Source organism: Arvicola amphibius, chromosome 7, assembly GCF_903992535.2.
Source record: "Arvicola amphibius chromosome 7, mArvAmp1.2, whole genome shotgun sequence".
Lineage (NCBI taxonomy): Eukaryota > Metazoa > Chordata > Mammalia > Rodentia > Cricetidae > Arvicola > Arvicola amphibius.
Window position 1 is genome coordinate 93,123,967 of NC_052053.1, and position 15,383 is coordinate 93,139,349.

The 15,383-nt window shown below is 46.4% G+C and overlaps 1 protein-coding gene across 2 annotated transcripts in view; it reads right to left on the minus strand.

Annotated features, from left to right (window-relative positions):
• Positions 1–15,383, minus strand: part of Flvcr2 (FLVCR heme transporter 2) — a 59,185-nt gene that overhangs the window by 12,830 nt on the left and 30,972 nt on the right. For both annotated transcript variants that reach the window (XM_038335729.1, XM_038335730.1), the window contains exons 2-4: positions 10,616–10,757; positions 7,774–7,914; positions 1,457–1,524 (exon numbers count right to left, since the gene is read on the minus strand). In XM_038335729.1, the coding sequence (XP_038191657.1) occupies positions 1,457–1,524; positions 7,774–7,914; positions 10,616–10,757 (351 nt within the window). The remainder of the gene's footprint in view (positions 1–1,456; positions 1,525–7,773; positions 7,915–10,615; positions 10,758–15,383) is intronic.

The following is a 15,383-nucleotide window of genomic DNA, read 5'->3' on the forward strand; positions in this document are numbered from 1 at the left end:
GGAACATCAAACAACGGTGGTTCTACTCCTGCAAAGGAGGCATCCACCCACATCCTTGGTGCTCTGACTCTGATACTCAGTATCGCTTTCCCTGACAGCCAACCTTACTGCTTCTGGAAACATTGTTCTAAAATGCTCTAAACTGGTTCCAGGACAGCCAGGTCTACACAGAGAGACTTTGTCTCTAAGAGTTATAATGATGATAATAATAAATTAAGAAGAAATAATATGCTGGGGCTGGAGAGATGACTCAGCAATTAAGAGCCGGGAGGAGCTGACTGCTCTTCCCAGAGGCCAGGGTTCAATTCCCAGCATCCACATGGCAGCTCACAATGGTGTGTAATGCCACTCTCAGGGGATGTGATGCCCTCTTCTGGTCTCCATGAACATTAGGCACATGTGTGGTACATAGACATTCCTATAGGCAAAATACCCATACACATAAAAATGAGTAAAAATTTAAAAAATCCAAAATCTTTCATTGAACACATATGAGTTTAAAATTAAACCTTGTCCATATGATAAATATGATATAAATATACACATACATATATACAAGTGTCATTACTTATTCTCTAGTTGTTTTATATACATTTTTCTTTTGTTTTGTGTTTGGGTATTTTGCCTGCATGTACATATGTATCCCACATTTATGCCCAGTAGTTGCAGAGGCCGGTAGAAGGTTTCCAGTCCCCTGGAACTGAGATTACAGGTGGCTTGTGAGCCACCGTGTGCCTTCTGAGTATTGAACCCAGGTCCCCTAGAAGAACAATAGCTAGTGCTCTTAAGCACTGAGATATCTTCCCAGCCCTTATTCTCTAGTCTTAAAAAATAATCTTACGGGAGGTTATTGTAACTGGGCATGGTGATACACACCTTTAATCTCAGCACTTGGGAGGCAGAGGCAGAGGCAGGCAGATCTCTGTGAGCTTCAGGGCAGCCAAGCCTGTATAATGGAACCCTGTCTCAAAAAAAAAAAAAAAAAAAAGAAAAGAAAAGAAAAAGAAAAAGAAAAAGAAAAAAGAAAAAAAAACACAACCCAAACAAAAAGAAAAGGAAAGAAAAAGAAAAAAATCTGGAAGGTGATAGCACACACCTTTTTATCCCAAAACTCAGGAGGCAGAGGTGGCAGATCTCTGTGAGTTCCAGGATAGCCAGGGCTATGCAGAGAAAACCCTGTCTCAAAAATAAAAGTAATTATATGGTTATATGTCTTCTGCAGAAAAGAGAGGTCTAAGATGATAACAAGCTTGTCGTATTCATGCTATGATAAAGGTTAATACCACCAAAACTTAAATTGTGATCCAGCCCATCTCCCTCCAAATCCTGTAAGCACACCACCATCGGAGGCTACCTAAAACTAATTCGACCCAAGAGTAACTGCTCCCTAGCCTCTGAAGAGACAGATTTACAATCTTACTGGCCCCCCTGCCTGCATGCCTGGGGACTGCCTTACCGGGAAGTGCAATATCACCATGCGATTCAGCAGTGTGGACAAGGCATAGAAGGCACCAGCATTCAGACCTGAAGGAGGCAGGGTGAAATGCATTAGGGTGGGTGGTCTCTCAGACTGTAGGCTAACTTCTCCCTCCTCCCTGCAGACCTCAGGGAGGTCTACACCCCTGCTTCCACTCTGGTGTCCTCAGAGGGGGGGAAAAAAACAGGAAAATATGAGGTGACTTTCAAACTCTTCTAAAAGAAACACTTGAAAACAACTCAAATTAACTATCATAGCCTCTCTTTTTCCACACACCATTGTACCATGATCCCTTTAGCCTGCCCTAGAAATGACTCTGTGTAGGACCACTCCAGGTCAGAACCATCTGTGTTCCTCCTTTCAGCTCTGTCCAGACCTACAGGGGTTCAAAGAAGCAGGGGGCACCCTCCACCCCCTCCTGATGACTCTATTCCTGCTCTGAGCACCCAGACCTTGGAGCTCTGATACCATTCCACCTCCTGGCTATTTCTCTCCTCTCTCCATTCCTCCACTTCTCCGATTCGAGGTCATACACATCTACTATGTGAAACTAAGCTACACCTGAATGAGCATTTAGTTGATGCCTTACTTCTTCAGTTCATTCGACAGATAATGGAGTGCCTAGAAATTACTGGTAGCAATAGAGAATAGGGAGCTGGGGAGATGGCTCAGTTTGTAAGTCAAGTTTCGCCACTCAGGCACGAAGGCCTGAGTTTGGATCCCTGGTATACATGTGAAGAGTCAGGCATGGCCTCTGGAGTCCGTAACTCCAGTGATTTGGGGAAGGGCAGAGACAAGTGGATCCTGGACTCACTTGGCAGTCAGCCTAGCAAAACTGGTGGGATCCAGGTTTTAGTGAGAGTCTGCTTCAAAAAAAAAATGTGATTTGGGAGGGAGACAGAATGGGGGATACTATGAGAAATTGGGGGCAGGCAGTAGATAGCATGATCAAGATGCATAAATGTATGAAATTTTCAAAAAATAAATAAAAGTATTTTTTAAAAGGTAGACAGTAACAGGAGGACATCTAATATGGACTTCTGGACTCTGTGCATTGTGGTCATGTACACACTCACATTAACACACTCACATACACATATATGTGTATATAAACACATACAGGGAGGAAGGAAGGAAAGAAGGAAGGGAGGGTAGGAAGGAAGGAGGAAGGACCATAATAAGGTGATTTTCCCAAAGCCACGCAATCAATCAGTGAGTCTGCTGAGATTGGAACTGACCTAAAAGAGAAAGGGCCTCCTGGCCTTCCTTCACGGCTGACTATACTGATAATGACGATGAGGAAGATAATGATGATGATGACAGCACCACACACACAGGTCCTAGCCCTGTCCTAAGGACCTTACAATCTTTATAACTTCTCTAGAAGCCAGTAGTGTTAGCATACCAATTCTATAGATGAGAAAAATGCACAGTTAAAAAGCAAACCCAAAACTGGGTGAGGGGATACACACCACTAGTCATATCCCCCACATCATCCCAGCATCTCAGAGACGGAGGCAGGAGGATCTTGAGTAAGACGCCAGCCTGGGTAATATGCTGTTTTTTGGTTTTGTTTTTTAAAAAAAAGAAGCACAAACACCAGGGGTCTTTGTTTTTCTTTAACTGCACATGGACGCTCACAAGACTACACAAGCACACTTCACATTCTGTTTGTGGAGAAGGGCGGAAGGCAGGACACAGCTTGCAGCAGGACATCCTTGGGAGTTCATCTTCAGTGGAGCCAGGCCACAGAGCCTCAGATCAGAGGCATCTGGATGCTGTTTCTCTTTGGGCCTCAAGGTTTTGACTAAGGAGCAATGCAAGCTAAGTACATGAATCCCTGACTGGCACCTCCCAGCCACACAACTCTCTAGTCAGAGTTTCCTAGGTCCCCATAAAGAATAGAGCAGTGAAGAGAGTCACTGTACTCAGGGACACACTGAAGAGCCTGGGACGAGATATGACTAGGTCCATTTTTAACCACAGGTCATTTTTATCGTAAGCAACAGTGCTGAAATATAGTTGTCATTCTTCCTATATCAGGTTCCCTGGAGAACGCGATACAAAGCGAAGGTCAGATTCTCATGCAAAATAGATAAGAATTTTCATCCCCACTCCGGCGAGCACACAGGCATTAAGGGGTAAAGCTGGATCTGTCTCCGGAGTCCTTGACTTTAATCACCAGGTTTCACGACTCAAAACAAAGGTGTCCTTAAGGCGGGTGGGTTTCGTCCCATCCCAGCCTCTCTCAGCAGGTCACGCCACAGATGCAAAAGACTGGGCCCAGTGTGACCAGAGTGGGCCAGCAAAATGCTACATGTTCCCCAAAGTTACAACTGCCAGGCTAATGGTTGTCACATAAGAAAACATCCTATAGAGGACCAGAGAGATGGATCCGTGGGTGAACGTACCTGCCACCATGTCTGAGGACCCAAGTTCCGTCCCCAGGACCTACATGATAGGAGGAGAAGATCTACTCTTGCAAGTTGTCCTCTAACCTCTGCCTATGTACAGTGACACACACGGACACATAATGCACACATACACACAAATAATGAATATAAAGAGTGTTTAGCTGGCGTCCAATCGGCATCTTACTAGAAAGCAAACCCAACTAACTTCAGCCACACACCCAGATACTTAGAATTCCATTCCTGAGTCAAGAGAGTCACCAGGAGACAAGGTCCTGAAAAGTGGGGTGGCCTGGAATGTGGGAGAAAGCAGAGAGTATTTTTTTTAAATAGCCTCCTGGCCTTTTCTCTTCACTCCCTATTATCTTCCTGCCCTTCCTGCTCATCCTGCGGTCTCCTGGCCTAGCCTGACCCTGTTAAAGCCAACTGAACTTTGGCTTCAAGTAGAACAGCTGTTCTCAGCTTGGATCCCCAGCTGGGATGAACAAGGTAGGCAAAATTCAACAAAAAACCCACCTCGATATTTGTACTTTTGTGTGGGCAGAGTCCCGGGTACCCTGGCCCAGGATACCAAGGCTGAGCTGGGGAATCAGTGAGATAGTTAGTGACCATGTGTAACCTATTGGCACATGTCCAACCCCACTCCAGACCCACTGCTTCAGGGGCTCTGGGAATGAGCCCCCACAATCTGTGTGTGATCAAACCCATTCTTTCCCTGTTGAAGATGGAAATACTGACTCGGTTAGAGAGTGGCTGATGAATAGCCTCTCTCTGCACCCAGCTGGACAGCCCGGGTGAAGGCAGAGAAGGGCAGGGAGCAGAGAACTCCAGAAGGCTGTCTGTCTTTCCCATGGTCAACACACTCGCCCCAGAGGAGTTAGCAGCTGATGTGTGGATTGCTGAACCAATCTTAGATGTGCTTCTCTGTATCTTCAACACTGCCCAACAAGTCAGACAACATAAGTCCACTCCTCTGCACAGTCCAAAGGGTTGAGCACCTCACACCCAAAAGCAGGAAGAGCAGGAATGAACTGCAGGCTCTGCCCTGAGGGCGAGGCACCTCCTCCGCAAATCCAGGGGACCATCTGATAGTCAGTTCAGTGCAGAGGCAGTGTGACTACCCTGGGAGCCTGCCATGCTGACAGTCACATCGCTGGGAAATAGATGTGACATTCCTGAGGAGGTGGGCAGATGGGACAGGTATCACCGGAAGTCTCCTAACTTTGTTGAAGCTACTGCTTTCCCCAAAACTATTTCAAGGACCACTTAAAAGTTCAAAAATGAAGCCAAGCCGTGGTGGCACAGTCCTTTAATTCCAGCACTTGGGAGGCAGAGGCAGGCAGTTCTCTGAGTTCAAGGCCAGCCTGGTCTACAAAGCGAGTTTGGGTTCAGGAATAAAAAGTATGAAAGACAGACGAAGACTCCCAAGTGGTGGGGCTCACATGAAAGAGGAGCCCCAGGATCACAAGATCAACCCTTCTCACAGCTTCTTCAGAAATTCCCAAATCTGCTGCCAAGTCAGAATTGCCCAGATTGTTTACAAAAGGCAGGCCTTCGCCTATGCTGCCTGAATCTGAGTTCCCAGAAGAAAAACATGGAAACAACATTTACTTGGGGTGGTAGTTTACAGTTTCAGAGGTTCAGTCCATTATGATCATGGCGGTGTGTGGCACACAGGGTACTGGAGAGGTAACCTACATCTTGCAGGCAACAAGCCAGCAGAGACCCTGGATGATATCCTGAGCATAGGAAACCTCAAAGCCCACCCCTACAGTGACACACTTCCTCCAACAAGGCCATTCCCACTCCAAGAAAGCCACATCTCCTAATAGTACCACTCCCTATAAGATGATAGGGGGGCAATTACATTCAAACTGCAACACCCAGGCATTTTGTCACAGTGCTCCAAAGCCAGTTAGCACAGCAGGCTTCCCCATGGATAGAATCCAATGGTACACTTGATTGAATGTTTTGTTTTACATTCTTTTCTTCTGGGAACTCAGATTCAGGCAGCATAGGCGAAGGCCTGCCTTTCGTAAACAATCCGAGCAATGCTGACTTTGGTGTATGGCTAAGAGACAGACTACTTCTCTGTAAGGATAACAGTCTCTGACCTAGTGCCTCAGCAGATGAGGGTTCTGAGCTAAAGGGCATTGATGAACATAATCTGAAGTTGTTGTTTATTTATTGTTTTATGTGTATGGATGTTTTGTCTGTGAGTCCATCTGCACCACATACGTGTCTAGTGCCAGGGGAGGCCGGAAAAGGGAGTCAGATCACCTAGGACTGGAGTTACAGATAGTTGGGAGCCACCATGTGGGCTGAGCCATCTCTCCAGCCTTCCGGGCACAGCTGTGGAAGGAACTACATGGGTAACTATGGAATACACAAGCAAATGCTGGCTTTGGAGTTGGCTGTGATGGCGCGTGCCTGTAGTTCCAGCTACTGAGGAAGCTGACACAGGAGGAGAACTTTAAGACTTTGTCCAATGCCTGGGTTATGTAACATGAGAGAAGATGCAGTCTTTCAAGTTTAACAAACTTGTTTCTGAACCTGGTTCTGCCACTTGTAGTGTATGACCTTAGTCTAAATGCCTAGCTGTTAGGTGAAGATAATTACAGTACTGACCTCACATGGTGTGGTGGTTTGAATAGTTAAAGCCTCCATGGACTTGTGTTTGTATGCTTGGCCCATAGGAAGTGGCACTATTAGGAGGTGTGGCCTTATTAAAAGAAGGTTGTCACTCAAACAGGCTTTGAGTTCTCATATATGCTCAAGCTATACCCAGTGTGGTAAACAGTTCACTTCCTGTTGCCTGCAGGTCAAGATGTAGAACTCTCAGCTACCTTTCCAGCATCATGTCTACCTGCCTGCTGCTTTGTTTCCCACCACGATGCTAATGGACAAAACCTCTGATAAACTATAAGCCAGCCCCAAGTAAATGTTTTTCTTTGTAAGAGTTGCCGTGGGTCATGGTGTCTCTTCACAGCAATAGAAACCCTAAAGCAGTAGGGATTAGCTCAGATCTGATGGTGGCGGTGTTCTGAAACAATAGCTTGTGCACCTGTGGAAAACATGAAGTCATGGCTGGCCCAAAGAGTCTCACTGTAATTTGTCTTGTCAAACCAACCTCACATCTTTGTTTCTCAGGTTACTGCACGTGTTACACATTTGATTTACTTTTACTTTCATCCAGTGGTTAAATGGTCAAGTGTAGGCTATGAGGCAGTGCACTTGGGCGGACTTACAACTTCTCGAACTAAGAGTGCCCATTCACAGACAGTATCCATCTAAAGGATGGGTATTTAAAATGCTATGGCCTTGTTCTTTGTTTTGTTTTTCAAGACAGGGTTTCTCTGCGTAGCCCCGGCTGTCCTGAAACTCACTCTGTAGATCAGGCTGGCTTTGGACTTAGAGATCTGACTGCCTCCGCCTCCTGAGTTCTAGGATTAAAGATGTGCACCACCACACCTGGGCAGCAGTAATTTTCAGATTCATTCACTCCCTCGTTCACTCACCCGTCCATCACCCCTGGAGTACCAATGTTTATCATGGAGGAACTATACACAAAAAGGCAGCAATCCACTCACTGAATTCAGTATAGTGGGGAGCTGGATAGAGAGATTTTATTTTAAATCCTAAGTATTAAGATGTTCAAGAGGGAGGATCATCCACAATGCTGTAGAGACAGGATGCGGAGATCCCAAAGCATTTGTCAGACCTGTGTGGAAAGGAATGGTTTTCCTAAGGTGGACTTTACAACGTCTGCAGAGGCCCCAAGGTCAACCCTAAACAGCTTTACAGGTGTATTTGGACTTGGAAAGAGGGAGGAACACTGACACACCAGGCTAGCTCTGGTCACCCCTGGACACCTGTGCACCTTACCGTAGGTGATGACCAGCAGCACAAAGTTGAGGTTTTTGAAGAGCCGGATGATGGAATTTAAGTACGAAGCGTCCGTGGACGCCAAGGCATAGCTCAGGGACTGGGCCCTGCTGGGAGGATACTTGGGCTTCTCCTTGAATACTGAAAGGAAAGTAAGAGAGATGAGGGGAAATTCCTGTGATCCCGTCTCAGCAGCACCAGCCCCACACAGACACGAGCTGGCTCCGTCATCTCGGGAGGGGCTGAAACTGTAAAGGAAATAACAGTTTCCAGAGAAATCTTCCCCATCCCTTCTCTAAAGTAGTTTCTCATTGCCCGAGGCTTGCCAATGGAGTCCTTTCATTGCTTTCTCTTTTTTTCTCTTTTGCGGTTAGAGATGGAACTAGGGCCTTGAGCATAGGAGGCAAGCATTTTATCTCTGAGCTATTTTCTCCAGCACTGCTATGGCTTTATTGCCTTTTCTTTAATTGCCTCATTGAGCCTCCAAAGCAGTGTTCAAAGATCAAGGCAGCCCACAATAACTGGCAAATAACATAACAAAAAAGGAGGAGGGCATGGGTGAAAAGAAGAGAAAGCTAAACTTTGGAAGGTTAGTGAACCCTGTGAATGGCTGAGCTCCAGCGCTCCTTGGAGGTGGGGGGGATGGGCCGTGTGACTACAGAGTCAAAGTCTGGAACATGGCAGTCAAAAGCTGTTCCCTGAGTCAAAGAAAATTACAGTAGCAAAAATTGAGTGTATTCCTAGTTTCGCCAATGCTGAATCAGCCATGTCTTATGAAAGAAATGAGATCTAGGAGTGATGACTCTTTTGTGGAAACTAGTCCATTTAGAGTCGAATTCAACACAGCCAGTGTGATTGGGCCCCACCGAGCACCATTTGGCTCTCTGCAGGGAAAGTGTGTTTCGCTAGTCACTTGACTAAATTGTTTTCTCCACGTGGCCTGAGCGAGTACTCCAGGTCTCTGGCAAGTCCCAAGAGACCCTGGCTGGAAGGTGAGCAGTCTGCCTCCAGAGGAAGTTCTGGAAATGAGATTGGCTCTCCAAGCAGATCAAAGTACCCCCACTCCCAACCACACCGGCTTTGACTTCAGAGCCCTGCCTCTTCCTTCTCCAATAATAGTTCTGGATAAATTCTCCCACTGGAATGTGCCCTCCATTGTCTTGGCTGCTCAGCTCCCCTTCCACCTGAATAAAGGAATGCAAGAAGGGGATTTAGCTCCAAGGCATTGGGTATTGGTTCAAGGATTGGGCAACCAGGAACCAGGACTCCAGTAAGATTGTTTTGCATCCTTCACTCAGTCAACTACTATCTCATTAAAGTAACTACTATGCAACTACGATCTCATTGACTACCCAAACATAGCCAAACATTAACCTACCACTTAAGCTTATGGTTGCAAAGATCCAGGACCTCTCTGGCTATGAACACAAGCATTTGGAGGCAGGCACATTACAATTTCAAACTTGAGTGGAATCAGGAGGCCCTGGGCTGTTTTGTTCTTCCCGGCTTCCACTTCACAGCTCCCTGTTGCTAGCCCTAGGGGGATCACTGTCCTCTGTCTAAGCTATGGAATGAAATGACGTAGAAAATGGTGGTAGGGGATGGGCTTTTAACTACCTGACTCTGCAGATGAGCCCACATACAGGGATGAACCTTTAATACCTGAGATAGGGCTTCAGAGCTGAGGGCACAGGGTAACCTTTAGACGGGTGACTAAGAGGGAAGAAAAGTCTACCTGGATGTTTCTGAATTTATCCCAGGAATGTCACCTACGTGAAAACAATAAGTGTTTCTCTTTTACTTTTTTGTTCACTTTTTTTTGTGGGTTTGTTGCTGTTTTGTTTGCTTGTTTTCTTTGAGACAGGATCATCCTAGGCAATGTAGGCTGTCCTTGAATTAGTCATCCCCCTGCCTCAGCCTCCAGAGTGCAAGGATCACAGTGGCCAGCCAGGAGACAGAAATAATCAAATACTTGGATGAGTGATTGGACATCCGTGTAAAATGTTAATAGTTAGTTACCTGAGTTTCCTTGTTGGGATGAAGTTGTTCAAGGACAAATTCATGATCATTCTTTTCTTTTTACTTTCCCTTTTTTCTTTCTTTTTCTTTTTGTTTGTTTGTTTGTTTTGTTTTGAGACAGGGTTTCTCTGTGTAACAGTTCTGGCTGTCCTGAAACTTGCTCTGTAGACCAGGCTGGCCTTGAACTCACTGAGATCCACCTGCCTCTGCCTCCCAAGTGCTGGGATTAAAGGCGTGCACCACCACTACCCGGCAGTCATTCCTTTCTTTAGAGTCTTTATATTTTTTCCATGGTGCATATATTACTTTTATAATCAGAATAATGATGAAGAAATTTGGTACCCAAGTATTTTCAGATTAACTTTAGATTATTAATGTTTGTGGAGCAATTTCTGTTTATAATTTATTATTATAATTGATAATTTAGTCTTAGTTTCCTTGTTGAAGAGGCCCTACGAGACACCTCATTTGTTGGGTTGCTGGGAACTAGATGAAACCAGACATTCTTCACATAATGCTTATGACACTGGAGAGGCTAAGGTCTCATCAAGGTGACAAGTCTACCTAATTCTTCTGGTGAGGTGGGAATCGAGACTGGTCAGCTACAGTTAAACCTTTCCCAGGCCACTAAGAGAGAACATAGTACCAGTTAGCACTGTATTAGGGACAATGACTCAGGCTACAACATCTGAAGACTATAAGAAGCCCAACCTCCAGTAGCTCTAAGTATTTGTGGTATTTGGGACCATGTTCAAAGGACGCCACCAGAGTTGATGTAAGTTCCCCACCCCCCTACCCACCAGCAGCCTACTAAGGATCTTACCGATGATGACAAGGATGAAGAGGAAAGTGGCCACACCTCCTATTATGTAGAACATGATGCTGATGTGGTAGGCGAGTTTTTCCTGGTCTTTGATGTTGGGTACCAGAACAGGAGGGACCAAAAACCCAATTGCAATTCCAAGCTGTAGAAGACAGACACCTCAGTCAGTCAGTTGTCAAATGGCCACGAGCTAAGAGACAAATTTAGAGGCTGCTATCAGGAAACATAATTTCTCAGGATGGGGAGACGGCTCACTCGGTAAGGTGCCTGGCAGGCAAGCATGAGGGCCTGAGCCCACACACCTAACACCTACATTAGAAACTGGGTGTGGCTGCCACCCCAGCATTGGGAGGACAGAGACAGACAGATCCCTGAAGCTCACTGGCCAGCCAGCCTAACAGAATCAATGAACTCCTGTCTCAGAAGCCAAAGGTAGAAACCAATGGAGAAAGACAACCAGTGTAAACTGTAGTCAAATTTTTCTTTGGGCTGCCAGCTCACAAGTAACAACACAGAGACTTATTATTAGTTATGCAAGCTCGGCCTTAGCTTAGGCTTATCTCACTAACTCTTATATCTTAAATGAACCCATTTATTTTAATCTACATTCTGTCATGTGGTTCGTTACCTCGTCTCTCTGAACTGCCCATGCTGCTTCCTCATGTCTGGCTGGTGACGCCACCTTCTTCTTCCCAGAGTCCTCTCTGTCCCCAGAAATCCCACTTATACCTCCTGCCTAGCCACTGTCTGTTCAGCTCTTCATTACACCAATCACAGCAATACATTTCACCCAGCTGACCCACAACAGTCAACCTCATGTCAACATGTGCACACCCCCTCACGAGCATGTACACACACTGTACACTCTCACACACACACACATGCACAAAGCAATTTAATTCCCAACTTCCAGTTTCTCCTCACACAAAAATCAGAATTATTTCCCCTATCAAGATTCTTTGGGTTGACAGCTTGACTCATACACACTTCTGACCCAAAAGCTATGGGGAAAGAAATCACACGGCAGGCTGGCTCTCTCGAATACCAACTAATCCGTAATGGTTTCCATAGCTCCAGCTCTGGGGTACAGTCATCTAATGTTGATTTTCTTTTCTCTTGTGCTATTGAAATCAGCTTCACTGAATCTGCTAGCCCAGTTCTCAGAGCTCAGCTGAAAAGCTTATATAACCTTTAGCCACAGAACTTGCCTTCAGTGAGAGCCGGACGATGTCAGCCCATTTATAAGCATGATTGCTTCGGTTCATTGTGTAACAACTTAGCAACATTCAAAGTTTCTGTAACATGAGGTCACACACAGCTGCAAAATGGTTACTCACCCACCCCACCCACCCACACACACACATGCGTACACTCCTGCATGAGTTAAAATACCTCACACTGGTGTTGGAGTGCAAAACTCCCAGGACCTAGCAGATATGATACCCTGGGTGTTCCTGAGATCAGAAACACTGTGAATCAGCAGTAACTAACATACAACTCCCAAAAGTCCTTCTGCCACCATTAATCGTTGGGAGTCAGGGCAGTCCAGGACTTTCCCTGAGGCCTGGGTGTGTGGTGAAGGAACATAGTTTCTGGCTAAAACTGGGAATGTGCTTGGTAAGGCCAGAGACTTGAGGAAGCTGCAGTTTTGGATCCTGGGAGCCTCCTTGGCCCCAGTTTGAAAGCCTGTGGTTATCAGTTCCAAGGTCACTGAGCGCCCAGTCAATGGTAGCCTGTGTTCCCTTTGTGCAACATCACTTCAGCTTGCTGCTGAGTCCGTTCTGTTGTATGATATAGCTTGATAGCATCTGATGGTTCTGTCCTGTTTGTGCTGAAACAGTATATAAGATGTCATCTTCTTGGTAAACTTGCTTGTCTTGAGCCATCAACTCATGAAAGACCTTCTGACTTCAATGTTCCTATCTTCTTCATTTTTCTCATCCCTGGCCCTCCCCTGCTGCAATCTGTCACTGAAGAACAGCCTGTTGGTCCAGGTCACATAATACCAAGGCAGAAACTGGAGAGAGTTCATCGACTCGGGCAGGCTTCCCGCTCCACGAGCGGAGGTCGACTGGACCGACAAGACTCAGTCCCTGGATTCAAAGCCCGTGTGCTCTGTGTACTGAAAGGAGCAGCAGGCAGACAGTTGGATCTTCACCAACTGGACCTCACCGTCACACCCTTCCGCTGCCAAGTGAGCCTCCACCTACTTCCTGTACGGGTGCGTCCTCTGTCAGTTACTGTCCATCAAATGGCCCCAGTGGTTCCTAGCTCTGGAGTATGTAGAAGGCTGCTTGAAGGGACTGGATGCACAGCTGTTGAGAGCACTTGCTGTTCTTCCAAAGGACCCAAGATCTGTTACCAGCGCACATATTGGGGGACTCACAACCACTTGCAACTAGTGGTTGAATCTGATGACCTCTTCTCAGCTCCATGAGCACCTGCATATACATCTCTCTCTCTCTCTCTCTCTCTCTCTCTCTCTCTCTCTCTCTCTCTCTCTCACACACACACACACACACACACACAGAGAGGCACAAGTGCTAAACAAACAAATACATGTAAAAAAGCATGGTTAAAAAAAACATGTGACAAACAAAAGGCTGGAGAGGCAGAATATAGGAGATGAAAGTCAAGTCTGTCTGTGTGTCCTTTCTGTAACCACCAGGAAGATATCACCATGCTTTGGTAATGTCAGGGCTATTTCCAGGGCATCGTTAAAAACATGTCTGTGTGGCCTGAGGTCTTTGAGTGCTGTGGGACAATGGTCTGTACCCTGTTAATTGTATTTTAGTAAAATGCTCATTGGCCAGTAGCTAGGCAGGAAGTAGAGGTGGGGCAACGAGAATTCTGGGAAGAGAAAGAGTCAGTCTGCAGTCATCACCCAGACATAGAGGAAGCCAGACACAGAGCAAGCAAGATGTAACTCCCTCGCCGAAAAGGTGCCAAGCTGACATGTAGCTTAGTAGCAGTGTTTGCCTAAGGTGAGCAAGGCCTTGGGCCCATCCTGAGCACTGCTTCCCACCAAATTCACCTATCTGATTTATTATGAAATGCAGCATATGCTATGTCAATCTCTGAGGCCCATAGAACCTCTGTCTCATTGCCATCCAGGTAATCTCGATCAGCAAATCCCTGTGTGAGTCACAGTTCAGTCAGAACCCTAGCACAGTGCTGTTCATCCCAGGGTCATGATGGGTCATGGAGTCAGGGAACTTTGTGCCCACACAGTAATGAGGGTCTGGGTCCACAAAGAACAGGGAATGGCTGGACCCCCTCTGAGCATTTACTTAGGGTCCTTGGCATTTCATCTTCCCGACACAAGCTGTAGGCAAGATGAACTCTGTTCTTCTCCATCAAGAGACAAGAGCCCCCAAGGTGGGGGCAGACATGGAATGACTGGGAGGTGAGTATGATGAGGTGCACAGTATAAAATTTCAAAAGAATCAATAGAAATAATGTGTTGATTAAAAAAGAAAAAAAGAGACAAGAACCCCAATAGAGAATTACTGACAGAAACTCATGTCTCCTTTGGCCACACATCTCCCAGGCATCCAGTGCTATTCCTAGAAAGATAAACTCTATCCAAGCCCTAGGCCTGAGCCCCAGAGAGCTGGTTCCTTTCCCTGGACACAGTCTCTAGGATGAGCCAAATGCATTCCTCAGAGCTTCAGAGTTCCCCAAAACTAGCTCTCTATTGCTGAGTCACAAGTGTCCCTCCACTAGGTCAGTACCTCTCCCCTCTCCTCTCTCCCCTCTCCCCGTAGGAAAGCCCTCTGGTTCTGACATCATCATCTGGTCTCCTGCGATTTAATCTGGGCTTGCTTTGCTCCTTGAGGGACTCATGCCCTGCTGTGCTATCTTCTCATCAAAATCTTCACCTTTTCTGCTTTCTACCTCGACAGACACTGTATATAACACACTTCACAGTAGCAAAGGGACATTTAGCTCTATTTAGCTCTGGGGCCAAAAGTCTCAGTTCAATCCCAGCTCCATCAGTTACTTGGTTTCCAGTGTCTGAGGTGAACTAACCCCACAGTACCAGTTTCCTCCTCCTTAAAATAGAAGATAATCTCTGACTCACTGGGGTGGGCTCACCCCTTATCTGCAACTCCTGCCTTTCTACTCCTCAGCCTCAGTGGGCTCAGGCAGTGGGCCCGGTGGACTCACACAGAAGCCTGGTTTAGTAAATGCTCCCCTAGTCCTCCCCTGGCTCTCCACCACCTTCCTCTCCAGCTCCTCCTGTATGCTCTTCCCCCAAGTCCTTCAGTCTCTGGCAGTTTCCTTTAAATCCTCCCTTTCCCCTTTCCCTTTCCCCCTTCCCCCTTTCTATCTGCCCTCCAGGCAACTACAGTCTCGCCTTCAGCCAGCCTGTCAGTGCTCACAGTTTTCAAAGCTCGCTGGCCACATTGCCCTGCTCTGAAGTCTTCAAGGAACTGCACTCCCACCACTACCCCAAAGAAGAAAGGAAATCAATCCAGCACTTACCTCCCTCCCCCAGCATGCTGCTCTGGGCTTTTCTTGCCACTTCCAGTGACTTTCCAGTCTCATCTTGTCCCATGTCACTACAGATCCCATAATCCTCTTATCCAGGTAGGACAAATCATAATGCCAACCCTCTAGTTCGAACCTTTATTGAAAATTCTCTTATTGGTCCAATGCCATTTCAACGGCAGTCTCTTTACAGTGATTTCCCCAGGCAAGCACGATCTCCTTGCCATAACCTTTTCTGGGCCTCTGGTAGGGCCATCTTCCTGTCATGTATTAG